Raw genomic sequence first — 27,092 nt, 5'->3', positions numbered from 1 at the left:
ATAATTTAAAGCTGTTATAGAGTAAACATTGTCTATTGAAACATTATTTTCACTGTATGATCCATAATAAAATGGTTTAATCTTTTTTAACAAAATATAAAGCATGATCATGCAACCAAACATAGCAAACAAATCAACTAATTACATAGTAATAAATACACATGCAACAACTTGAGGAATCTACACATACTAAGGAATCTCAATGATGACGTAATCAATGGCTGTGTGAGAGCACATCACTCAGTGATACCTGGTTATAATGTTACTTCATCTTCATCAAACAGATTGTTATAAGATTACAATTTTAAAATCTATAAGTTTGAATAACGTTATTCATGTTCTAAATGCTAAATACAATAACATAATACTTGCAAAATAAAGCAACATAGTGGTTGCACAATTAAACAACATAGTAGTCACAAATTCAATCACAAAAAGTATCATAGTAGTTGCAAAATTAAACAACATAGTAGTCTCAAAATAAAGCAACATTACAACAATTATACAACAACCAGTTTAGATCAAACACACTGACAAGATTGCAATGTTATTACCGATGAGTCCTACCTAATTTTACATACAGTTTGTGTTAACACTACAGCCTGCTGCTACTCGATGATTGCTTATGGATTTTTATTTTTTTAAATACATGTACCATTTCCCACCCATTTTAATAAATTCTTAAAGATATAAGCATATTTCGTGTGATTACACAGTGCGATCTTATAATTTTAACATTTATATTTCATTAATTTATGTATATCAATACTGATAAAGCAGTAGAGAAATGCAACATCTGCTTAACAATAGAAAAGGTGTGATACATGTACTTCTGACTGGTCTGCTATTGACTTTTTGTAAGTTATTCTATATAAAGCCACTATAAGAATACTGAAAGATCATAAAACACTCAAAGACATATATGTTACATTTGTTCATCATCATTTTGAATTCTTTAAATTTAAAGTCATTTTTACTGCTCAGTATACAAGTAATTACGAAAAAACAAATTCTTACTTTTTTACATTGAAATAATCAGTATTTCTAAGTCTACAATGCGGTACCCAATCTAAAATACATACTATTTGCCTCGTGCTCATTCAAATTGGTTGCCTAAGTTTGGACCCTCTATGTTCATACCTTTGCTGAAAAGTTTTCTGACAGGTCCAGCTGACTTGGCAATAACATAGTGGCATTAATTTAAATGCAAGTAGCGTTAAATATTCAACAAAAGATTGTTCAACTTATTTCAAATTAGGTTAATCAAGATTGCATACATGTTTCAGTTCCAATTTAAGGAACCCAATAATATTTTTTCCTCAAATCAACATAACCAGATTATTATTTAACAGATAAATACACTGATTGCCAGAACTACTCTTTGTTACCTGAATTCAGCATATGTTAAACAGTTAAACTGACATTGGTCACTGCATAAATCTCTAAATTTATTATTAGTACCATGACACTGAGTCACTAAGGAATGTTTCACCTGAAAACCAAGTATTAAACCTTTCCCACTCAGATGGAAAGTGAAAAAAGCTATGTGCAAACAGCATAAAATAGAAAAGCCTGCGAGTAACTCGCAGTCTGTTCAGGTTTTATACTGTTTGCTGCTCATCAGTATCTAAGGGTTGGAAATGAAGCCTGTAAAATTTGAATCTAGTAAGAAAGGTCTTTAATTAAATTTAACATTCTGAGGGACTACAAATGCGTCAGAGTGCATTTTTAATTGGAAAAGGGTTAACAAGAGAATTAATGATCAGTAAGAGTGACAGCAAGCAGGTCAAACCCAACATGCTATAGGTCAAAAGCCCAAAGTGCTATTATACCTACCTCACCGCCCACTGATCCATACTGCATGTGCAGAATATAGCTCATTCAATAAGACTGACCAGCATGTACATTCATAATAAGTGTTTGATTTTTGGAGTAGGGTTGTGGTTGTTAAATGTTATAATGTTTTAATCAGCTAAGAATCTTCACGCTATATTTAAAAAATCAGCCCCGCTGTGGGAAAAGAGGCTTATTGAATGTTTATAAAGTGTCGTACCATACTAGAATGTGCTAATCTTGGACAAAACTTTATGCTGTAATTGTATTTTTAGTTAAAGTACGCCTCAACTTTACTTAAGTCCAGTTTAGGCAGAATGTGTCTTGCCTGATTAGCCTGTGAGAACTGCACAGTCTAATCTGCGACAAAACTTTATGCCCATGCATGAGACCCTGTTTTCCCCGAGCAAGGCTCAAATAGATACAGTACTTCTGAAGATCAAAAAAAATGATGAATACACAAAATCTGCTCTATTAATAATTCTCTAATGAAAAAATACAATAGAAATATATACGAAAATTCAACAGTGGATAAATTGATCTGTTGATAATTCGCTATTGAAAAATTGTATTGGATATATGTAAGAAAATTCAACAGTGGATAAATTGATCTACAGGTAATTCTCTAGTGGAAACATACATTGGGTATATATATTAGAAAATTCAACAGTGGACAAAAACTGATCTATTTATAATCCTCTAATAAAAAAATACATTGGTAATATATAAGTCCAAAATGGATAAATTAATTTGTTGATAATTCTCAAATGAAAAAAAAAAATTCAAAACATGTAGGAAATTTCAAAAGTGCATAAATTGTTATTAAACAGTGCATAAATGACCATTCTTGGGTATGATATGATGCCTCCCCAGCCACCATGCATTCCTACCTCCCGAAAGAAGACCTGGGTCTTGGTGAGCACTTCCTTGAGCTCAGTGAGTTCCTGGAAGTTCTTCTTCAGTGCCTCAGCATTTGTGTTCACTTCACGTAACTCAGACTCAATCTTCTCAAAGGTTGCCTTTGAAAAAATAATAAGGCAGCTTATATTGTACTTACATAATGAAATATTTAACGGCCTAAAACATTTTCAGGTTTAAATGACCGGGAAAAAACACAAGACTTATGAAATCTTACCACATATGAATTCACTTTATTTAATTATTTGTAAATTTTATTCCTTAGAAACCAAAACATGTGCCAAAGTATTCACAGCTCAAAGGCATCTAGTGCAAGGGATATTTCAAATGTGACTATTTATTTATCTCACCTCTAGATCAATCATCTCTTTTGGAGCAGGTGCTTTCGGATTGGAATCCGAGTCAGGAACCTTCATATCGTCCTTTTTTAGCTCCTTTTCAATGTATCCTAAAATCAATACAACAGTAAATTTGCCTCCTTTTCGATATATCCTTTAACACTAGAGTCAATTTGCAAATTTTTCAATTTACCCTTACAACAGTAAATATACCTCCTTGTCAAGGTACCTTTAAACACAGATGTCAATATGCTTCCTTTTCAATGAATCCTAATATTCAACAGTTATTATGCCTCCTTTTCAATAAATCCTAAAATTCAACAGTCAATATGCCTTCTTTTAAATGTATCCTACAATTCAACAGTCAATATGCCTTCTTTTAAATGTATCCTAAAATACAGACGTCAATATTCCTCCTTTTCAATGTATCCCAAAATACAGAAGTCAATATTCCTCCTTTTCGATGAATCCTAAAATTCAACAGTCAATATGCCTCCTTTTAAATGTATCCTACAATTCAACAGTCAATATGCCTTCTTTTCAATGTACCCAAAAATATAACAGTCTATATGCCTCCTTTTCAATGTATCCTAAAATACAACCGTCAATATGTCTCTAATATGTTTTAATAACAAATGCATTAAACATGTGTTACTTTAACAAAATTATCCAAAATATGAAACCATTATTTAAAAAATTCACAATTCTGTGTCTGTTTTCTTCAAGTATTGTTAATGTTTTTTCAATTTATTAAAGAAGAGACTAACCATTAGTTTGAGAGAGGAATTTTAACCCTACAAAAATGCTTGTAAAATAGAGATTCCAATTTGTAAAGTCTTTTCTTTACATTTTATTCCATTAAATTTAGACAAATATTTTTATATTTTCCTCTGTTTAATGAACTAATATTTTATGAGTTAAATTGCAATTAAATTCAGTAAAAAATTAATTCAATTAAATTAAAAAATATAACCCGTCAAAAATTGGAACTTGAGTAAAAATGTTTTATAGTATGATAAACACAATACATGTATTGACAAGGCTAAAATATAATGCCCCCATTTAAATTTTTACTTCACTTACTTAATTTCCTCTCCATTTCTTCACATCTCATGATTTCATTGACAAACTTCCGTTGAAAAGCATTTGTATCTGAATTCAACTGAAAACAAACAGTCAAATATTTGTAACAACAAAACTAGAGCTTTGTCACAGACGTGACGAATACCCCCACATGCCGCATTGACACAGAATATTTTTCATGTTGTCTTCACAAAAATCAGCGGACACCATGCTAATAATGTTTAAAACGCACTAAGTGACCCCGTGACCTGATTTTTGACCCTGCATGGCCCATGTTAGAAATTGACCTAGACATCATCTAGATACAACTTCTGACCAAGTTTGGTGAAGATCGGATGAAAACTACTTGAATTAGAGAGCGGACACCATGCTCACTGTTTAAAACGCACTAAGTGACTCCATGACCTAGTTTTTGACCCGGCATGACCCATATTCGAACTTGACCTACACATCATCTAGATACAACTTCTGACCAAGTTTGGTGAAGATCGGATGAAAACTACTTGAATTAGAGAGCGGACACCAGGCTCAATGTTTAAAACACACTAAGTGACCCCGTGACCTAGTTTTTGACCTGCCATGACCCATATGTTCGAACTTGGCCTAGACATCATATAGATACAACTTTTGACCAAGTTTGGTGAAGCTCTGATGATAACTACTTGAATTAGAGAGCGGACAACATGCTGCATGTTTAAAACGCACTAAGTGACCCTGTGACCTAGTTTTTGACCCTGCAAGGCCCATGTTCGAACCTGGCCTAGATATCATCTAGATACAACTTCTGACCAAGTTTGGTGAAGATCGGATGAAAACTACTTGAAATAAAGAGCGGACACGGACCGACCGACAGACAGAGCAGACCGACAGACAAGCTCATTCCTATATACCCCTAAACTTCGTTTAGTGTGGTTTTAATAAATTTAGCCTTACAAAGTTAACTACAATAATTTTCAAAAAACTACTGATGTCAAATAATGCTTAAGAATAAAGACATATAGATTGCAAGAAGTTTTAAGAGAATCAGCAACTCAAATCGAGTGAGCTCGCATCATTCGAAAATGGGTCTTATGTTGTATGTGGCCATCATAGCTCCAGACCAGCCAGCACATCCACACAGTCTGGTCAGGAGCTACCCTGTCCCCTTTGAAGTCAAGCAGGCTTATTGGTCTCATTAGGGGACAGGGTAATACCTGACCAGCCTGAGCAGATGTGCAGGCTGTCTGGAGATACGCCTGCCGCATATTAATTAAGACCCAATTTCTTATGACCTTGTTTTCATATGAAATTTGGAATTTAACAAGAGGGCCTGAAAGGCCAAAAGTCGTTCACCTGAGATAAAAAGAAATGACCTGTTCTTTGCAGCCCAAGATATCAATAGAACAAATGTTCTAACCAAGTTTCATGAAGAATGAACAACAAATGGCCCCATGGCAGAAATGTTTTTCAACAGACTGGAACCATTTTTGAACTCGTCCAAGATATTATTGGGACAAATCTTCTGAAAGAGTTTCATGAAGATCCAACAATAAATGTGGCCTCTACAGTGTTAACAAGGCAAATATTCATGACGCACAACGGAAGACAGACAATTGATAAAAGTTGATCACAAAAGTTCACCATGAGCAAAAAATATTATGCTCATAAAGATTGTCACCATGTTTGAAGATCAGCAAGTGTCATTCAGATTGATCTAAAAATGTGACTAAAAGTATTCACAATGTTTTACTATAAACAACTGTGGTAGTGCGGTCTCGTTTGCTTACGCAAGTGAACCGGTCACGGAACGGTTACGAGTTATGTGACTGTGTGAGCACTTAGGTAATACGGAAATATTTATAGAATCTAATTAAAGAACGCTTATTTCTAACACACTTACTGGTTGTAATTCAATTAACTAAAGGCGTCCAGTCAGATACGCCTGAATACACTTAAAGAATTAATCTATAAGTGAAAACCAAAGCAGCTTTAATGAAAATAACTAACTTTAGTCTAAAGAATCTATGCATCGTTAAAAATGAACAAACACAGCAAATACTTTAATGAATGTAAAAAGAAGTTCACAATCTGTCAAAAAAAAACTGATATAAATATTAGTTACTGTTAGTCTAGAAGTTGCTTCAAAAATTTTGTTTATAAAATAAGTCTAACTTAATCTAAAGAACACAATTTATGGAGAGTGGAAAACTCCAGTGACTCAAATGTAAAAAATAGGAAGAATTTACAAAAGTTATTTCAATCAAAATAGTCTTTCTAATTTAGAAAATGCCAAATAACAAGGTTGCCATGGAAACAGTTTCATAGCACAGTAGTCTGCTAAATACACCAAAACACAGTAGGTTAACTTGGCTTATCAGTAAAGATCAAAGATAAGGCTCTACAGTGCATTAGTACATGTACAGTTATTTTATGACATAGGTTTATTAAATTGCATGCAAACTGCTGTCTTTATGTACACCACATTTTATGAAAAAAACGTCCCAGGTTTATACAAGGGAGTAAACTATTAGAAAGTATGTACAGGTTATCTTTCTTTAACATTATGGCTTATCACAACTAGACTGTTAAAATGCTTTCACTATATACATATAGAGAAAACTGCCCCACCCCCTGGCGGCCATGTTTTTCCACCAATCTGGACCATTTTCGAACTCAACCGTCATATCCAGACTAGAGTGTTAACAAGGTTTAACTATAGCTATATAAGGAAAAATGCCACGCCCCCTTGGCGGCCATGTTTTTCCACCAACCGGAACCATTTTCGAACTCATCCAAGATATCATTGGGACAAATCATCTGACCAAGTTTCATGATGATCGGACAATAAATGTGACCTCTAGAGTGTTAACAAGGTTTTACTAAAGCATGATATATAGCCATATTAGGAAAAATGCCCCGCCCCCTGGTGGCCATGTTTTTTAAGCAACCAAAACCATTTTCGAACTCATCCAAGATAACATTAGGACAAATCTTCTGACCAAGTTTCATTAAGATCGGAAAATAAATGTGGCCTCTAGAGTGTTAACAAGGTTTTACTACAGCCATATAATGAAAAATGCCCCGCCCCCTGGCAGCCATGTTTTTCAACCAACCAGCATCATTTTTGAACTTGTTCAAGATATTATTGGGGTGAATCTTCTGACCAAGTTTCATGAAGATCAGACAATAAATGTGGCCTCTATAGTGTTAACAAGATTTTACTATAGCCATATAAAGCCATATTAGGAAAAATGCCCCGCCCCTTGGCAGCCATAATTTTCAAGCAAACGTAACCATTTTCTAACTCATCCAAGATATCATTGAGACCAATCTTCTGACCAAATTTCATGAAGATTGGACAATAAATGTGGCCTCTAGAGTGTTCACAAGGTTTTACTCTAGCCATATATAGCCATATAAGGAAAAATGCCCCACCCCTTGGCAGCCATGTTTTTCAAGCAAACGTAACCATTTTCGAACTCATCCAAGATATCATTGGGACCAATCTTCTGACCAAATTTCATGAAGATTGGACAATAAATGTGGCTGATAGAGTGTTAACAAGGTTTTACTATAGCCATATAAGGCAAACTGCCCCGCCCCCTGGCTGCCATGTTTTTTCACCCATCTGGACCATTTTCAAACTCGTCTGAGATATCAATGAATCCAATGTTTAGACCAAGTTTCATGATGATTGGGCAAAAATTGTGACTTCTAGAGTGTTCACAAGGTTTCTCTATAGCCACATAAGGAATACTGTCCCGCCCCCTGATGGCCATGTTTTTCAACGGACCGGAACCATTTTTGAACTCAACCAACATATCATTTAGACAAACATTTTGACAAAGTTACATGAAGATTGGGCATCAAATGTGACTTCGACAGTGTTCACAAGGTTTTTCTTTTTTTGACCTAGTGACCTAGTTTTTGACCCAGCATGACCCAGTTTCGAACTCAGTCGAGGTATCAATGGGACAAATGTTCTGACCAAATTTCATGAAGATCAGACAATAAATGTGGCCTCTAGAGTGTTCACAAGGCAAAATGTTGACGACGGATGGCGCACGACGGACAACGGACAAAAAGCGATCACAAAAGCTCACCATGAGCAAGTTGTGCTCAGGTGAGCTAAAAATGAACTGGTAATTGGTACATGATAATAAGTTATTTTTGTTTTATTATTAGACTTTGAAAAATTAAATGATATACTACATTTAATTTCTTTACAAATCAATTTAAAATAATCGAATATTCCACATAAATTATTTTCACATCAACACCCCAACAGAGAATTTTGGTTCAAAACATGTTGCAATTGCGAACATGACCTAAAAGTGAAAACAATGGCTACAGTACACTCCGCGCGTTTTCCCCAATTTCCCTCCATACTCCGCGGTGATTGACCTGGAGGGAGATTAAGAAAATCCCGCCAGACCCTGCGTTTGCATGATTTTGGACGCGGCGGTTAACGATCTGCAAACCTGATAAGCCGACGCGGCGGCCCTCGGCGTTGGCAATGCGGGAAAACTCCGCGTTTTACGAGATAACGATCAATTTAATTTTGTTTAAATTCCTGATTTTCAAATAAAATTACATTTATTACAAGTACATACATGTACATGTAGTATAATATTTACAATAAAAAAAAAAACAACCAAGATAGATCAATCCCGACGTGGTTGTAGAAGTAGTTGTTGTTGTATAGAAAATTCGTTGATTTACGACAAACAAAACGTCGTCTTTTAACTAATACTTACCAATTAATATAAACACAGTTTGCAACATTGTTTTTATTTTGATAATTTAATCCAAAGTTTTCATGTTAGCAGGTGATTTTCTATACTGAACATGTAAACAAATGACCAAGGACCCTAAAAATCTCGCAAATTTGTGTGAATTGACAGTTTGACATTATCAAAGAAAAGCCGCTTTCTGTCTAAAGGCATAACTTACTCAAGTAAACACGTTCAACGAATGCATAAGGAATGGTTTTAATTGTCGGAACAAAGTCAATTCTCTGCTCGCTAATGCATTTATTTTCTCTTTGAAGTTAGGTTATTCCATTGATTGCTAAAAGAAAGTGGTAACTATTGAGTTGATAGTTGCATTTAATATTCACAGTTGTATTCTTGTTGCGTCGACATTCAAAACAATGTTTACCAGTAATTATGGACCAAATCGGCAGAGTGACATTCACACGTGTTAATCCCTTTTGTCAAAACACCGCAGACAGCAGTCTACACAATAGGTCAGTAGACAAGCTTTGCGTGTTTTCATAACGTCAAACACTTAAAATCCAGCTCCGCCTAGATGTCTTCTTTAATCAGTTTAGAGTACACTTACTGTTAAAATAATTACTCTACTAAAATACCGTAACGATAAAGATTCGGGTTGTATGATTTGAAATTATTTTGGAGGAAATATCAACTTATTCGCAATATAATTTTGTTAAAAAATACCAAAGAAACTTTTAACCGAAATCAACAAAATTCAATGTTCTCTGCGCTATAAAGTTTGTATAAAAAAAAATCAATACACACACGCTTTGCAGGAGTATACCTTGTACATTGCAGCATAATTTTCGCGCGCTTTTGTCGGGAAATATACATGATGACTGTATATTGGAAGCATTTGTAAACGTCGTGTTAACATTAAAAATCGTAGTGTGTTTCGGATTACTAATTATTATTCTCATTTGGAAATTTTACGGAACATTTATTCTTGTCTTATATGTGTTATGATTTAAATATTAATTTGTCAAATGTCTTATATTCATTCATATTGTAGACGTACCTGTGAATTAAAAAACATAATTTTTATACGTATTAATTTTCTATACAATTATCTTTTTTATACATGTAATACAGTATTTAAACAATTTATTATAACAATGTTTTTATTATTTGGCATGCCCAGCAGCACACTGCTAATGCGGCGTTGCGCGGCGGTCACTGATAAGAACGGAAATTGTCTGCATTTACCGACTAGGCTAAAGTAATACACGCCGCGGGAATTAGCGAACGCGGCAAAACGCCGAGCGTTTTATCGTGTTCACCTCGCTCTTTCAACCCCGCGTGAACACTCGCTAGCAGAAAAAACCCGCGGAGGAAGCGAGTTTTTTGGGGAAAACGCGTGGAGTGTACTGTATACAAATGTTGAAATCATCAAGCTCAAACCTGGTCACACAATACTTACATCCTTAAACTGCACAAGGCCCATTTCTCCCAGCTCAGACACGCAGGCGTAGGCTGCATCAGACTGCAGGAAGAGCTGACACAGGGTCATCTCCTCACTGCGGAAAAAAGCCCCCATGTTGATGTGCTCTCAGCGTCTGGTAGACTTTATTGTAAAACTGCAAAAAATATATTGGTACTTAACGCTGAATAATCTATGGCTGGAAAAAGCAGATTTTCAAAAGGGTCCTGCACAGTGAGAATGTGGATCATCAAATAAACCATTGTCAGGATACACAGTTCATGGTTTCCTGATGTTTTTCTGGCAGATTTTCCACAAACAAATATAATCAATTACAATAGATTTTGCTACAGTTTTACATGCAGCAAGAAATATACACTTTGCATCTGAGCAATCACAATTTCTAAGATGGAAAATTAGGCCATACTTATTAAAACCACATTTGTCAATTTTTATGCCCCTGGTAGGGTGGCATATAGCAGTTGAACTGTCCATCAGTCCATCTGTCAGTCTGTGCGTCCGTCCGAAAACTTTAACATAGGCCATAACTTTTGCAATATTGAAGATAGCAACTTTGTATTTGGCATGCATGTGTATCTCATGAAGCTGCACATTTTGAGTGGTGAAAGGTCAAGGTCAAAAGTCATAAAATACAATCCAAGGGAAGTAATAAGCTTTAAAAGGGAGATAATTTTTAAACCTGCCAAATGATATATTGAAATTTTATTTCAAAGCGTCACAATAGGGGGCATTGTGTTTCTGACAAACACATCTCTTGTTATTTATAACCTGCTTTGTTTCATCTTCTCTTTGCCCCACACCCTATTAAACAAACTACATGGAATTAGCCTGGTGATACCGCAATTTGGTGAATTAAACCATTGTCTTAAAAAAAGCATGCAAAAAGTCAAAGAAAACATATCGTTCATTGTTTTCTTAAGTTTTTTGTAAAGAAATTTAGTTCCACTATGATGTGATGGGGAGTTTTATCTTTGATATTGGCTGCAGACTACAGTCGGAAGCCATTGTGTTTATTATGAAGAGTATTGTGTATCGGTGTATTCACGGATAGCCCCTCTTTTTACATTACTTGCATAAACTTCAGAAATGTTATTGATGTACTAGATAAAAGTAATTCCTAGTTAAACAAAACACATACACTTTCACCTTTTTTTTCATGAGTTTGTATATTTTTATGTATATTAAAAAATATATGTGTGCATTATACCAAAAATTCATTAATTAACAATAATACAGATTTCAAATACAACGACTTTAGAATAACTCTGAACTTGCTAGTCCTCTCATGTAAATAAGGTATTGAAAATGTCACATTTTTTACTCTTTTACTTACATTTGTTGATGGTGGGCAACTAAAAATCCAAATATATTATTTGGAAAAATCCAAATAAAGTATCTGAGAGCACAATTTTATTTCATTATACTGGTATTAAGTTTCAGCAAGTAATTGTAATATATAAGCACACCAATAAACAAATACTAAAAATACAGCCCTGTCTAATGCAAGCATCCCCATGTGAGGTCATTTAACTATGGCATGCTTCCATTCCAACAAATAGCTATTGGAATTCGTCTAATACTCTCTGAATCCATAACAAAAACTGGTAATGTAACGACTCAACCCCTTAACAACTCGCCACATAACGACTCGCCCCATGTTTATAACGATTCGCACCACCTATATAACGACTCGCCCTATCAATATAAAATGTTATATTATATATGGTAATATAAATGAAATCAAATCAGAATATGAATTTAAGGTTCGGCATAGCTTGATAACCATCGGGATTCGGTTTGACACCATTATCAGCCTTATATCTAACTAAAATATATATTCATTACTGAAATTCTAGACAATCTGGAAAGATGACTGTATTCATCATCAAGATAAAACGTATGTGGATAAAGCATATATTTTTTGTGTTTTTCACAAAAACTTTACTTTAAAATAAAATAAACTTTAGCATCAAATGGCGCATTCTGGTGCGTTGTAATGCCTGATACCTGACCTTATACACGTCTATTGCAGGCATATTCTAAATGACAAAAGTTTTGACAGTCAGACGACTGAGAAGTGATCTCTACATGTCGCAAGCTGTACTTTGAAGCAGGCGACACAACAATAGGGATCATGTAACGTCAATACTGATTAAACATATACTAAAAGTCAAATTAAGATGCTAGTTTTAAGTTTTATTTGATGTATTTTTATACATGTATGTGAAGTAACAATATTACCATATAGCATGAATTTTGTGATAATTAAGGACTATCGGATATCGGCACATTTGTTTCATGTCATACTTTCCTTTATATTAATAAAAAGAAGGCTTAGATCATACCGACAATTAAAGATTACCAGGTTTAATTACTCAAGAATAAAGGGATTATCGTTATAAAAGAGACCGATCAATAAACAACATAATTGACACATACATTACCACAGGCTGGTGATGACAATCAACAATACACGTGTCATAATCGCAAAAGCGTGATTACCTTGCTTCGTGGTAGAGATATTTTCAAATATACGGTTATTGGAATGAAAAAAACTGAAAAAGGGTTTGCCAAAATTTCATTTTTGCCGAAAATATTGCCGCCCCAGCTCCGGTGCAAATAAGTGGTATTATAAATCATTGTGCTATTTCTGTTACACTTATGCTACTATATATATGTATATCGTGCTGTGATATTTGATGTGAAATTTGATTTACTTTGTGTTAATTGTAAATAAATTAATGAAAAACAGAGTTATTGTTATTGCTTGTGATCGAAAATTTGTGATGGAGGACGCGTGCTTATTTTGCCAAAAGGCCGTCTGCTCCTTGCAGCAAGGCATCACGTGTGAGGTCTGTGATAGATGGCAACATCGCTGATGCAATACAGGTAAAGTGTCTATGCAAACTGACTAGCTAAAATTTTCGACATATACATGTACATTATTTTCCAATGTAAGCTAGAACATATCTTAACATACTAAAATTGTTGACATGGTTATAATTTGCCAATTTTTTAAATTTATTTTCTTGTCAGCTCAAATTTAACGGACACAATTCTTTCGTAAGATTGTTTTTTTATTTATAATCATAAATCTACCATTTATAATCTTAAATCTACCTATTTGTTACCTGTTGATCCGAAAACACTTAACACGTGTATTAAACAACCTGATAAAAATCATAAAACCTGGCAAAGGTTCGGGTTTGCTAGACAATGGCATCATTCTATAATGAATGAAGGGGTCTGAGTAACTAAAGAAAACAACATCTGTTTACTGCATTAACGTTGTGTATCACAACATGAACAAGTGTATGCTGACAATTAGAATAAACAAGAGCACCGCCCTGCGGGTGCAGACCGCTCATCTATTTTCTTTTTAAAGGTGAAGGGACTCTCATTTTCAATCACAAAGGAGGGGGGGTGGAGTCAAGAGGGGTGTATAGTGTGGGGTGTGGAATTTATTACATTATCTTCCAAAAATGCGAAAAAAAAACGGAAACAAAAATCGGGGGGGGGGGGGCAGGGGGGGAGTGGGGGGGGATTCTTGGGTGCGATGGTTGGACGTTATTGCAAACATAAAATAATAAAAATAAATATTTATGTTTTTTAACCGTTTCAAACAAAATTAAAAAATTGGGGGGTGGATGTGGGGGGGGGGGGGTGGGTATAGTGTGAGGGTGTGGTGGTAATTTGTGAGATGATCTTAAAAAAAAAAAAAATAAATAAATAAATTGGGGGGGGATTCGGTTGGGGGGAGGGGGGGGGGGTGGGATTCTTGGGTGCGATGGTTGGACGGTATTTCAAACATAAAACTAGAAATGGCGCAGCAGAGGCCGACGCGTATCCCCACGCCGAATGTTTGACCTAGGTGTGCCCCAGGGTTGGTAATGGGGCCATGCATAGCTGAGATTGACCGCATTGTCATAAGAGAAGTTCATCATCAATTAGAAGTGAATTGGTGTAGAAATGAAGAAGTTATAGTAAAAGGCAATTTTGGGTGGGTGTGACATATGTGGGCAGGGCGCCCCAGGGTTGGTAATTGTGCCATGCATAGTTGAGATTGACCGTATTGTCATAAGAGAAGTTCAGTATCAATTTGAAGTGAATCGGTGTAGAAATGAAGAAATTATAGTAAAAGGCAATTTTGGGTGGGTGTGGTCTATGTGGGCGGGGCGCCCCAGGGTTGGTAATGGGGCCATGCATAGTTGAGATTGACCCTAATGTCATAAGAGAAGTTCAGTATCAATTTGAAGTGAATCCGTGTAGAAATGAAAAAATTATAGTAAATGGAAATTTTTGGTGGGTGTGGCCTATGTGGGCAGGCGCCCCAGGGTTGGGAATGGAGCCATGCATGGTTGAGATTGACCGTATTGTCATAAGAGAGGTCCAGTATCAATTTGAAGTGAATCGGTGTAGAAATAAAGAAGTAAATGTAAAATAACCTAAAAAAATGAGTGATAATTTCTGACGCGGCCCCACCCCAACCGCTATAACTTTTGACCCAGGGGTCAGATCAAAATTCCAAATAGTGCAGGGTCGCACATATGCTCATAGCTACCATGTGTGTAAGTTTCAAGGTTCTAGTGCTTTTAGTGTAGGAGGAGATAGTGGCCAGGACGGACGGACAGACAGACAGACAGACGGACGGCGGAGATAACCACAATATCCCCATCTTTTTTTCAAAAAGCGTGGGGATAATAATAAAAATAAATATTTGTGTTTTTTAACCGTTTAAAAAAAAAATTGAGGGTGGGGTGAGGGGGGGTATAGTGTGAGGGTGTGGTGGTCATTTGTGAGATGATCTTAAAAAAAAAAAAAAAATTAGGGGGGGGAGGGGGGGGCACACGGGATGGTTAGGGTGGAGTCTATTTTGGTTTGTCAGGTAAGAGTAGTTTTGTCAAAGTATCAATCAAATCTAATCATAAATAAAGAAGTTATGGCAATTTTAGCAAAATTTAATAATTTGACCTTGAGAGTCAAGGTCATTCAAAGGTCAAGGTAAAATTCAACTTGCCAGGTACAGTAACCTCATAATATCATGAAAGTATTTGAAGTTTGAAATCAATAGCCTTGATACTTAAGAAGTAATGTGGATCGAAACACAAAATTTAACCATATATTCAAAGTTACTAAGTCAAAAAAGGGCCATAATTCCGTAAAAATGACAACCAGAGTTATGCAACTTGTCCTTTTACTGTGTCCTTATGATAGTTTGCGAGTGTTCCAAGTATAAAAGCAATATCTATGATACTTTAGGGGTAAAGTGGACCAAAACACAAAACTTAACCAAATTTTCAATTTTCTAAGTATAAAGAGCCCATAATTCCGTCCAAATGCCAGTCAGATTTACATAACTTTTCCTGCACAGTCCCCTTATGATAGTTAATAAGTGTTGCAAGTATGAAAGCAATAGCTTTGATACTGTAGGAATAAAGTGGACCTAAACACAAAACTTAACCAAATTTTCAATTTTCTAAGTATAAAAAGGGCACATAATTCTGTCAAAATGCCAGTCAGAGTTACATTACTTTGCCTGCACAGTCCCCTTATGATAGTTAGTAAGTGTTGCAAGTATGAAAGCAATAGCTTTGATACTTAAGGAATAAAATGGACCTAAACACAAAACTTAACCAAATTTTCAATTTTCTAAGTATAAAAAGGGCACATAATTCTGTCAAAATGCAAGCCAGAGTTATCTAACTTTGCCTGCCCAGTCCCCTCATGATAGTAAGTAAGTGTACCAAGTTTGAATGCAATGGCATTGATACTTTCTGAGAAAAGTGGACCTAAACGCAAAACTTAACCGGACGCCGACGCCAACGCCAACGCCGACGCCAAGGTGATGACAATAGCTCATAATTTTTTTTCAAAAAATAGATGAGCTAAAAAAGGTACTTTGAATGCTTACGAAAATAAATTGATAATTGTCTATGAAACAATGACAGTTTTGTTCATTAGTGTCAATTCATAAATCAATTATGTTATGTACAGCTTCCATTATTTTGTAAAGTAACTTATGACGAAATTTGCAAACACGTTGTAGGCATTTCCGCGACAGAACAATTGTTACTTTGACTGCTTATGAAAATTAATTGATAATTGTCTATGGAACAATAACAGTTTCGTTCAGAAGTGTCAATGATGATTATGATGTTATGATGATGATAATAATGATGAATATTATTATGATGATGATTATTATGATGCTGGCAATTATTATGATGATGGTGGTGATTATGATGATAAATGATGCAGGGCTCAACATTAACGGTTGTCCGATTGCCCCTGGCAAGTAAAAGTTGGGTTCGGGCAAGTTATTTTATAATCTAGTTGTCCGCCCGGGCAAGCGCAAAAAAGAACAAAGAAAAACATGTGTTTTTGTGGTTAAAACTTAAATAGTACAAATAATCACAAACAATTTGCCTTATGCACGAATTTACCTCGGCCATTGTTGTTTGCGGAAGTCCGAACTAACTACGCATGGTGCGCATGCATTTCCAAATTTATTTTAGAAACGCCGTAAATGGCTTGGGATTCCAAACATCGGTTTCAAATGCTATTTTGTTTATCTTTTTCATTAATATTCAGTTACACATAACATCGTTGGTGTTTTCAGTCACAAAGAAAACTACTTAAATTATATAACTATATAGAAACAACAACAAATAGCTTCGTTATATATATATATTTTATATTTTGCTTCATACATTTTCTTTTGCTTTACGTAAATTGACATTTTTGTTACGGTTCACGTGTTGTTCACAGTACCGTTAGCAGACAAGAAATGTCTAGTTTATTTAGCTTTGTCTTTACAAGTAACTTTTAAGTCTAAGTTGCTGACAAAGACATGGAGGAGATTGACTAATTATTTCATTTATAAGCAAACATTGGCACAAATCTACATTTATACTTAATGAGACTTTAATTCCTGTAATCATTTTGTTAAATGTGCAAACATAAAAAAAGGTTTTGTGGGGTATCATTTTGATCTTTATTAAAATATGAGGTTTACAGTTAATGTGATATTTAATGTTTGGGCAAGTGGCTTTACGTTCAGGGCAAGTAGATTTTCTTAGTACTTGCCCGGCAGGGCAAGTTGGTTTTTAGGTGAATGTTGAGCCCTGTGATGATGATGATTATGATGTTATTGAACTTCTTAATAAAATGAACAATTAATGTGCAGTAAATACGATACTGTACTGTATTGTTTAGAAATGTGTAATCCGTTTTTGTTATCACTTAAAAGCTATCCAAATATATGTAATAGAAATAAATTTATAGTTTGTTTTATTTTCAAAGCTGTCACAGACTCTTGTATCTAGTCTATAATAACGCCTCATTTCGATGACGACATACCTGAAGCAAACGACAAGAGAACCTTTTTTCAAAAGGAATAATCTTCAATAAAGATAATATAATACTGTAAAAAAACTATATTCCATAGTTTTAAAGAGTATCAACCAACATATTTTCAACGATTTATTCAAATTAAAAACGGGGCCGAAAAAGCCTGATACTTGGAGATATTTTTCCATACCCACCAACTTTATAAGCTATGATGGGGCGAGTCGTTATATATGTGGGGCAAGTCGTTATATAGGTGGGGCGAACTGTTATAAAACATGGGGCGAGTCGTTATGGGGCGAGTCGTGAAGGGGACGAGTCGTTACCAATTCACAAAAACGTATGCAACTGTGAAGATTTTGTGAATGACATCTTTTTTTAATAAAAAGAACTTAAGCTCAATTAGTAATTGTCTGATCGGGTACAACTTACATGTATCGGGTACTCTTAAAGGGGCCTTTTCACAGATTTTGGCATTTTTTAACTTATTCATTAAATGCTTTATATTGATAATTGTAAACATTGGATCGTAAAAGCTCCAGTAAAAAATCAAGAATAAAATTAAAAAAAGGAAAAGAACATTGCCCGGAGCAGGTTTCGAACCAGTGATCCGTGGAGTCCTGCCAGAGTCCTGAAGTAAAAACGCTTTAGCCTACTGAGCTATTCCGCCAAGTACACATACCTGACGTATTTTATACCTTATATAAGCAATCTTCGTAGTTTCACAAAATCTAACGACAAAAACAGAACTCACCAAATTTTTCAATCGTTTCGCGTTGCAACGCTTTATAATTTTTAGGTTTTAAAATCGTCAAAAAATGCATATAATGGCTATATTAGACCATGGTAAATGTTCAGTATTACTGATTCCTCACAAATATCATAACTAAAACGAAAATTTGCGAATCTGAAACAACTTTTTTCAATTTTGTCAATTTACCAAAGCGTGAAAAGATCCCTTTAAGTATACTTACATGTACCCCGGGTATGGTTAATATACTTAACGTATTTCTGATTACATTGATAAGTAGTACCCACTGACAAGCAGTACTAAAAGAATATAGGGATCTTGGAAATGGCAACATATGGAAAGATTTCACATTAGCACTTTGGAACACAAAACACTTTCTTATAATTTTCAAGAGTATGGTAGAATATTAGCACTGTTAAAACCCCCAAATTGTTTTCAAGCTCTTAGCAACCTCAAGGTAAACCTTCATATTCAAGCAGTTTTCAAGGTATGTTCAAAACCTGTGCTTTTATTCATTGATTCTATACACTATATTAAAGAGAAGCAATCAGGTAGCAAAATGTGAGCCATCTACAATACCAATACTGAATTTACTGTGTGTAACTTGGTTGGGTTCGAGTCGTGATCAATGCTAACTTTTTCGATTTTCCTCCAACTCCCCAGTTTACTTCACTTAGACTAAGTGAAGTAAACTGGGGAGTTGGAGGAAAATCTTAGCATGAACCAACAAGGGAGGCAACTCGTGATGTCACAAATCGGTAGTAACCAAAAAGTGGTTCTTTATTATCTCGCTTAACATGGGTCTAAATTACGTTTTAAAGCTCTTTTCTGATTGGATAAAACAGTCTGAAATCATCCAATCAAGAAAGTAGAGACATTTATCTTGCAAAACATTCAATGCCATGCTCTATGCAAGCTATTTAGAAAATAAAAATCGTAAACCAAAAAGTTCGGAACGTTTTTTTTCGCGGTTATAGACGGTGTTACTTGCTGAAATCAATAAAATATTGCTTTGAAATCATTTATGTATTGGTATTGAACAAGAAAGTGGTCGAATATAAGTGGAAAACATAAGTATTGTGATTAAAACTTGTGTCTGCTACGATTTTACGAGTGGTTACGGAAATTACTGATCGTACAGATGTATTGACAAACAAAGGCCAAACGACCGAATAGCTTTCATATTTCAAGTTTATCAGCCTTGAAAGCATCACTTTTTCAAATAAAAAGCAAAATCATACATTTATCAACCAGTAATAGTCAATAACAACAAAATCTTTGGGAACATCCATTTTTGTTTTTCAGAAACCACGACATGTATTATTTTCGGAAACCGACGATCGGTCATTTCCGGAACATCTCTGTAAATTTCAGCAGATAAGTTTTCGTCAAAAATTCTTATGTTTTCCGCAAATATTCTACCACTTTCTTGTTGTATACCAATACACAAATGATTTGAAAGTAATATAACATTGATTTTGGTCAGGAACACTTTATATAACTGCTAGAAAAGACATCTCAAATTTAGCGCATAAACCATTGAAAAATCATACTTCAGTTTATCCTTCTTATGATTTTTTTATCAGTTACTTTAGCTTCAGCCACCCACTTATTTTTGAAATTATGACACACATATGTTTAAACTTTAGTTATTATATATTTTTAGTTATTTTTATTGAGAAACTTTTATCTTATAACACATTTATGGTACAAAAATTTTAATTGTTTATATATAGTTTGAAAAAAATAAATAGGTAAAGATTTACCTAAACTTGCTACACATGTAAAATAAAATGCCAATAATTACAACAAAAATCACTTTTAAATAGTATGTTTTTTTTATTAGTCTTAAACAATATTAAGGTTTTCATTTCAAAATTATAAAACACAATACATTAAATATTGTCCTTTAAAAATGATGACATAACAGATTGTTAGGAAGATACGAAAAGAACGTAAACAGTATGCTTATTGACATTAAAAACAACTAAAACATCTTTTTGTATTAATTTTCTGATCAAAAGTGGTATTTCTAGTTAGTATAGGAGATATTTTATAAAGAAAAGGCATTAGAATTTGGATTGTTTTGAAGAAAAGTGTGCATTTCATCCAGTATTGCCATGGAACCAGTTTTGGGTTAGAAATTCAATAACATTATTTTAAAGTTCATTACCCCTTGTTGCTAAAAAATTCATAAAAAATAGAATTTTCAAAGCAATCCATTAAAACAAAAAGAAAATGCTTTCTAATACCTTAAATATTATTCCTGCAGGCATTTGACATCAATTATTTATGTTTAAAAAAATCATTGGTTCATGCTAAGTCTTAGTCTTATCATAGACTTGTTGAATTGTCTGGACCAAATTAAAAGTGGAGCACGTTGTCACTCTCAAATTATTGTATGTATATAAGCAACATTATATTATAGAAACAATATAAATATACACACAATCTTACCTGTATCTTACCGAACAATCACACAAATGTCACTTTGATCCCTTTCCTGTCATCTGATGTCAGGTGATGACCGGAACAGGAAATTATCAGCCGACCGGATGTTATGAACCAAGCTCCACGCACAGTTGTCGTTACTTGCTCACTCTGGATCAGCAAACGATTTATTGCTATAATCGAAAAAGCATTTTATCCCATTTTCACAGCGACATTGACGGTATAACACGTTGTGGAATATACTTGCTTGTATTCAACACTGTGGAATATACCTGTCGCGTGCACGGACTACTTTTTAAATGACGTCATGCGATATGCGCTAAAATTAGGTCGATTGGTTCATTGATCGAATTTTAAGGTCATCCATTAGTCTTAGAAGAAAATGTGCATAGTTTGCAGAAAAATATATATATGACATATTCACCAAAAGAAATGTTGAAATAAAATATAAAATTACACGATTTTTGTTTTGTTATATTTTTTATTTATATTTACCTTACCACTGAATGATTTTTTATAAGAAACAAAGTCAACAAAACTTAAGCTTCAAAATTATACGACCTTCAACCTTTAAATCTAGTTCATATGACATAATTTTTCGCCATCCGTATAATGAATCAGCTGATTGATGGCGTCATAAAATGACATACTTATTGCGTCATTTTCTCCATTTTTTTGATGATTTATTATAAACGCGACTTATTTCACATGTTTTCTACATGTACTGTAGATCTATGTCGACATATCTGAATTGTCAATTGATCACATTTTCCTTATTTCGTGTAATGTGCATTGTTTATAACCAAAGCATATAGATCTACTTTTGACATTTAACTTAAATATTAAGAATGTACAACAAGCCATACACATATCGCACAGTTCATGAATAATCTGCTATACCCTTAACATTATATAAAAACACGTTCTGCGCGTCCTTAAATTCGTCGTCCGAAGTCGGAAAACGTATTGTCCTGTATATTTTGTCAAATGAAGTGTCAGTCGCTGTTGTCTGTTTACTCGTCAAAATTGTCAAGGTCGTCGATAGCTAAAGAAACTTCAGCGTACAGTTTATTTAGTATTGACAGACCTGTACAAAGTCGACCCAGTCAAAAATCATAAAAAGCGACATTTAAAGTTATGGTAGCCTGAACTAGGTCGTCGATGGTGTACATGTATGTTGACATCGACAGCATTTTGTCAGTAGCAATCGCCGCCATATTGGATTTTGATCATTTTCTTTCGAAAATAAAATGAATTATAGTAAAGTAAAATCATCTTTTCGCGGTCGTAATGTGTTAAAATTCGCATACTGCGTAAAATTGAATGTAGGCATATGGTGATATTTTTACTTGTTTTACAGTTTATGTGTGAATTTTTTAAAGACTATTTTGCGTACCAGAACAAATACATGTATATCACTACGCATGGTTAAATTTGTTAGATTTTAAGCGCTTTTATGACTGAATTAAAATTATTGTTAAGGTTATTCGATCTATTTATGTTAAATGTCACGTTGAAAAAATCAAATGGGATAAATAGAATACTAGGATTAGCGTTGAATACAGAGAAGTTTATGTTGCTCGGCTCGCAACATAAACTTCTCTGTATTCAACGCTAACCTAGTATTCTCTATGTGTCACACCGGTCTTACTGACAATAACGTAGTGACGTCACCATCTATGTATAGAATGTCGAAAAAGCGAAAATTTCAACGCAAAATATGGTCTGGTAATTACGGAGGCACTACTGTATGGTGAAATCACCGGTCCAAAAAAAGTCGGGAAAACACAAGTTCTGTTTTCTTGTCTCCGAAAAAAATAACTCGGGGAAACAGAACTGTTTTCCGCTCCAAAAAAATACGGAAAAACAGAACTTGTGTTTTCCGCTCCAAAAAAAAGTAACTCGTGAAAACTTACTTATTTTGTGTTTCCCCGAGTTTATTGTTTTTGGAGCGAAAAACACAAGTTCTGTTTTCCCGTCTTTCTTTTGGAGCGGAAAACACAAGTTCTGTTTTCCCGTATTTTTTTGGTTGGGAGCGGTGATGTCACCTTAATTAGTGCCACCGTAGGTAACACAGATTAACGCGATACAAAATGGTCGTAATTTTTTTTTGTCGTTAAATCTATGTTACCGCACAACATCTAGCGTTGAACTTTCGGCTTTTGCTATAAGGAACACTGATTTGTTTGGTGATAATGTCTTTTTACAATATTTCGAAGATGCTCGTTCCTTTGGTCGAATATGTCGCTACTTTGGTGCAGACTCACAGCGCATATATACCATATACCAAAGTGAAATCGGAATAAATTGCACACCTTACATTTTTTCATTACACAGAACGGGGTGGATGTCTGTGTGCGTTGTACATTTTTACGGAGTTCACCGGGAATCTCCCATCTGGCCATCGCCCTAGTTCCTAACTGCATGTACCGGTACTTCTAATGGTAATAAATATTACTTATTATGTTCCGTTTCAGTAAAAAAGAATGTGGACGTTGTACTAAGCTTTATTCACTTAATTGAAGCTCTGATAAAATTACAGCGCAACTGCTGTATGCATCTATACACGTTCCGTGCTTTCAACTGGGCTCCTTCGGTCATCATGAACTTCGGCGAACCGACGAGATCCTCATTTAAACACTTTTTTTTATATAAACGACCATACCAGAGTTCGGTTCTTCACATAATCAAGCTTATGTGCGGAAGGGTCTCATCAATTAAGAATACTTAAAAGAATTTTAAGACGGATTTGGCAATAGTTAACACTATGGTAATTGCAAATGTTCAACCGATGGCCTGCCAGAGTCCAGGCATAATTCTGATACGTTGCGGCGTCGGTTATATTTTGTCAACATGTAAATATTATTGCCGATGTGAGAATTGATGATTGCGATTCCATACTTTAAAACGTAAAGGTCTACATATGATATCTCTTGTATAAATCCATTTGTTTAATTTCACAAGCTCAAGCCTATTTCATGCAACAGTCGCACACTGATTGAACGTCAGGAAAATCTTCATATGGACGAATGACGCACAACAATAACATTTTCATAAAATAGATTATCTAATTGCAAGAAATTGCACTGCTCATACAAAAATCATTCGTCTTATTGTTGTTGTGCTTGTCATTGTTAATCAGGTTCAATGCTTATTTGTGTACAAACTTGTTAAAAAAGATAACGAACTGAATAATTATGAGATACTTTATATATTGAAAATGTATCCAATACAATTCACAGACAATGTACATATACTGTTAATAAACGCTCGTATACAACGTTTTCATGGCGTTCTTAACATATGTCCGAGCGCCGTGGGATGGCAGCAAATTTTGTCCAAAACATATGTACACTTCAACACCGTTATTTCGAAATCGTCGGGACCGTTAAAAAAACGGATTTACGATAATTCGAAATAAACATTTTACAGAAGACTTCTTTGATTCTGTAAAAATGAAATGTGTGGAATTCGCATGGTTTTGTTACACGCTTACTTAAAAGCGTAAACTAGTCAGATAGCAAATAGATTTCCACTTGTAACAAACGGAGGAATAAAACGATTCTTTTTTTGTTTTTATATTTGTCTAATTACAGAACATATAAAATATAAAGAATAGCACAAATTATCAGACATGCATACATATGAATACATTTTCGGAAATGAAACATTTTTTTAACTAATAAGCGCTTTATCTCTGAACAACGGCGTTCGCGCAGACGACAAAGGTGTAATGATCGGCTTTTGACGCGCCACGACAAAGGTGTGAAATTACGCACCGTATTTTGCAGTTTTGACTTCGGATTAAAGATTGATAATTAGGTGCGAATTATAGTGTTGGGACCGACTGAATCACTTCGAATTAACGATTTCTTCGGTTTAACGAAGTTCGGATTAACAATGAAATTTTACATTAAACAAAGGAGAACCAAAATCGGGACCTGAAAAATACTTCGAAATAACGGTGACTTCGGATTATCGGTGTTCGAAATAACGGTGTTGTGTACACGCAATATGGTGTGAATAAATTTCGTTTTCATATCGCCGATTGTCTTTCAAACAACATCACAAATTTTAAATGGAACTTATCTGACATACATGTCTTGTAAAAAACACGATGCGAATTAACAAGAATATGAAAGTATAAGATTATCTGTCCACGCCGTTACAATTGTGACAACACCGTTACGCTGCAAAAAAAGAATACTTTTATATACATTAAGATTCAACAAAAACTGCAAACGTGTTTTAACATCATAAAGTCTTCAAAACGGTGCCCGATGAAAGAAGAATTTAGTATATAAACATGTACCCAGACATTTTAAATAAATTCTTAAAGTTGTAAAACGTCATTTAAATGTGTATTTACACCGTTACGCACTTACGGTTCTGATAAAGTCACTTACAATTTGGAATTGATGTAATAGCCACTCATGATCACTGTATACAATGAAACAACGCAAAAAAATTCATTTAAATCAAGTTTAAATATAAAAACATTATCAAACAAGTATTAGTGTCCGTAACGGTGTTCTCTTCACAGCTTTTGACGTGCGTCAAATAAACCTTCCTTAATGCAATCTGGGTCACATTATGTCGTGCCCAGCTTAGGTTAACGTCCGTCTGACATGTACGTAACTTATAAAATGTCTGTCGACACTGCTTCACTAATTGTGTTTTTGAATATTTTTTTATTCAGAATGGAACCTATTTAAATATTCACCCACTTACAAACCTACACCAGCGGTATCTTTTACATTCCTACTGCCATTTAACCCATCACAGCGGAGTCATGAGGCTGAGACAAAACTGATTCGCTTAGTTACAGACTTCTTTTCAAAGCATTCACTTAAAAATACCATGTGGAGTACATTAAAGTGCACCGCCTCGGCTTACATATTTAAACCGAAAAAAAGAGTAAAAAAACCATGTCAGTATATAATAAGCTGCCGAATAATCAACCAAATGGAGTCAGTTTGAGACATTTAATTTGCATTTTCAGTTGATATACACTACATTATCACACATTTAATATGGATTCATATGTTCTCTTACGTTCATCCGTTCGGATAAACACTCCATATGGCAAATAAATCCTTCAGTAATGATATTCTCGTGGTCAGAATGAACCTGATTTCGTTTGAAATGGATAATTAAAGAGTAGAGCAGTTTTGTCATCATGCATACATCCGTTGCACGGGATAGACTTCCTTACTTAGACTGAAACAGGTAGTTTGTTAGAAAACGCCGGTCATTACATATAAAATGTTTTTGTTGTTGCGCAATCAAGTGCATGGGAAAACATATGGTCATGCGCAGCACAAGGATCCAGTTAGGGAGTGACGAGCCCACCACGCCTTATCACAATATAATATGTTCATGTCAACTCCGTAGGAATTGCGATTCATTTATGATTACCAGTTATATAAAACGATGACGGCTAATTTTGCGATATGAAAAAAAGCCAAATAAACGCCAGCCTCAATCTTTGGCATTGATTAAACCGTTGCCAAAACGGCCGGAATTTTTCTTATTCACATGCATGTAAGTATCGGTTAGAAATATTTTCATTATATTGCCATGGCTGTAATATAATTCAGATGTGTTTTGTGTCTTCTTTTTTAAGTTCCATCTTAGCGTAACGTTGTTGATTGTCACCTCAACACAAATTAGTGTTGACAGTTTTCCATGACTCGACTACACTATTGGAAGTTTAAATCCGATGTTTCTATGGCGTTGAGAAAATATCTATCAATAAATATTGATAGATTTTTTCGTTTGGCCCTACTTTGGAACTCCTCGAAAACAGGCGGCGCGATCTTTTTTGGATAGCATCATTGGTGCACGAGAATTATTGAGCATCCCATGCCGTAGCTCAGTAGCGTATTAGTGAAAGGAACAACAACAACATAATGTCATATAAATAGAAGGATCGTTGTTGTGTAAAACTAAGAAAGAGATTTAAAAAGTCCAAAATATCGTATATTGTTTAGCTTTACATAATTAAAATGTGTATTTTGTGTATTTATTGTTCAAGAAAACTAGAAAATCTTAATACCGTTAACTCAGCATAACATTGTGACTCCATTGTTGTATACTTATTAAAGTATATCAGTATTGTAGTACTTTCGCTATATAGAAAACAAATGTATCCGTGTTTTTTGCAATATTAAGTT

At 34.6% G+C, this 27,092-nt stretch overlaps 1 protein-coding gene across 5 annotated transcripts in view; it reads right to left on the bottom strand.

The window, feature by feature from the left end:
* LOC127866667 (V-type proton ATPase 116 kDa subunit a 1-like) overlaps positions 1–21,098 on the bottom strand; it is a 58,566-nt gene extending 37,468 nt beyond the window's left edge. Inside the window, exons 1-6 of one of the 5 annotated variants that reach the window (XM_052407395.1) lie at positions 20,923–21,098; positions 10,347–10,503; positions 4,173–4,251; positions 3,102–3,199; positions 2,724–2,852; positions 1,837–1,857 (exon numbers count right to left, since the gene is read on the bottom strand). In XM_052407395.1, coding sequence (XP_052263355.1) covers positions 1,837–1,857; positions 2,724–2,852; positions 3,102–3,199; positions 4,173–4,251; positions 10,347–10,463 — 444 coding nt within the window. In that variant the 5' untranslated portion in view covers positions 10,464–10,503; positions 20,923–21,098. The remainder of the gene's footprint in view (positions 1–1,836; positions 1,858–2,723; positions 2,853–3,101; positions 3,200–4,172; positions 4,252–10,346; positions 10,504–20,922) is intronic. The other 4 variants (XM_052407398.1, XM_052407396.1, XM_052407399.1 and 1 more) reach the window with 4 other exon arrangements.
* Positions 21,099–27,092: the final 5,994 nt, after the last annotated feature.

The sequence above is a fragment of the Dreissena polymorpha genome, chromosome 2, assembly GCF_020536995.1.
Source record: "Dreissena polymorpha isolate Duluth1 chromosome 2, UMN_Dpol_1.0, whole genome shotgun sequence".
Taxonomy (NCBI): domain Eukaryota; kingdom Metazoa; phylum Mollusca; class Bivalvia; order Myida; family Dreissenidae; genus Dreissena; species Dreissena polymorpha.
Note: the sequence above shows the minus strand (reverse complement) of the source record. Positions and strands in the feature narration are given on the sequence as shown.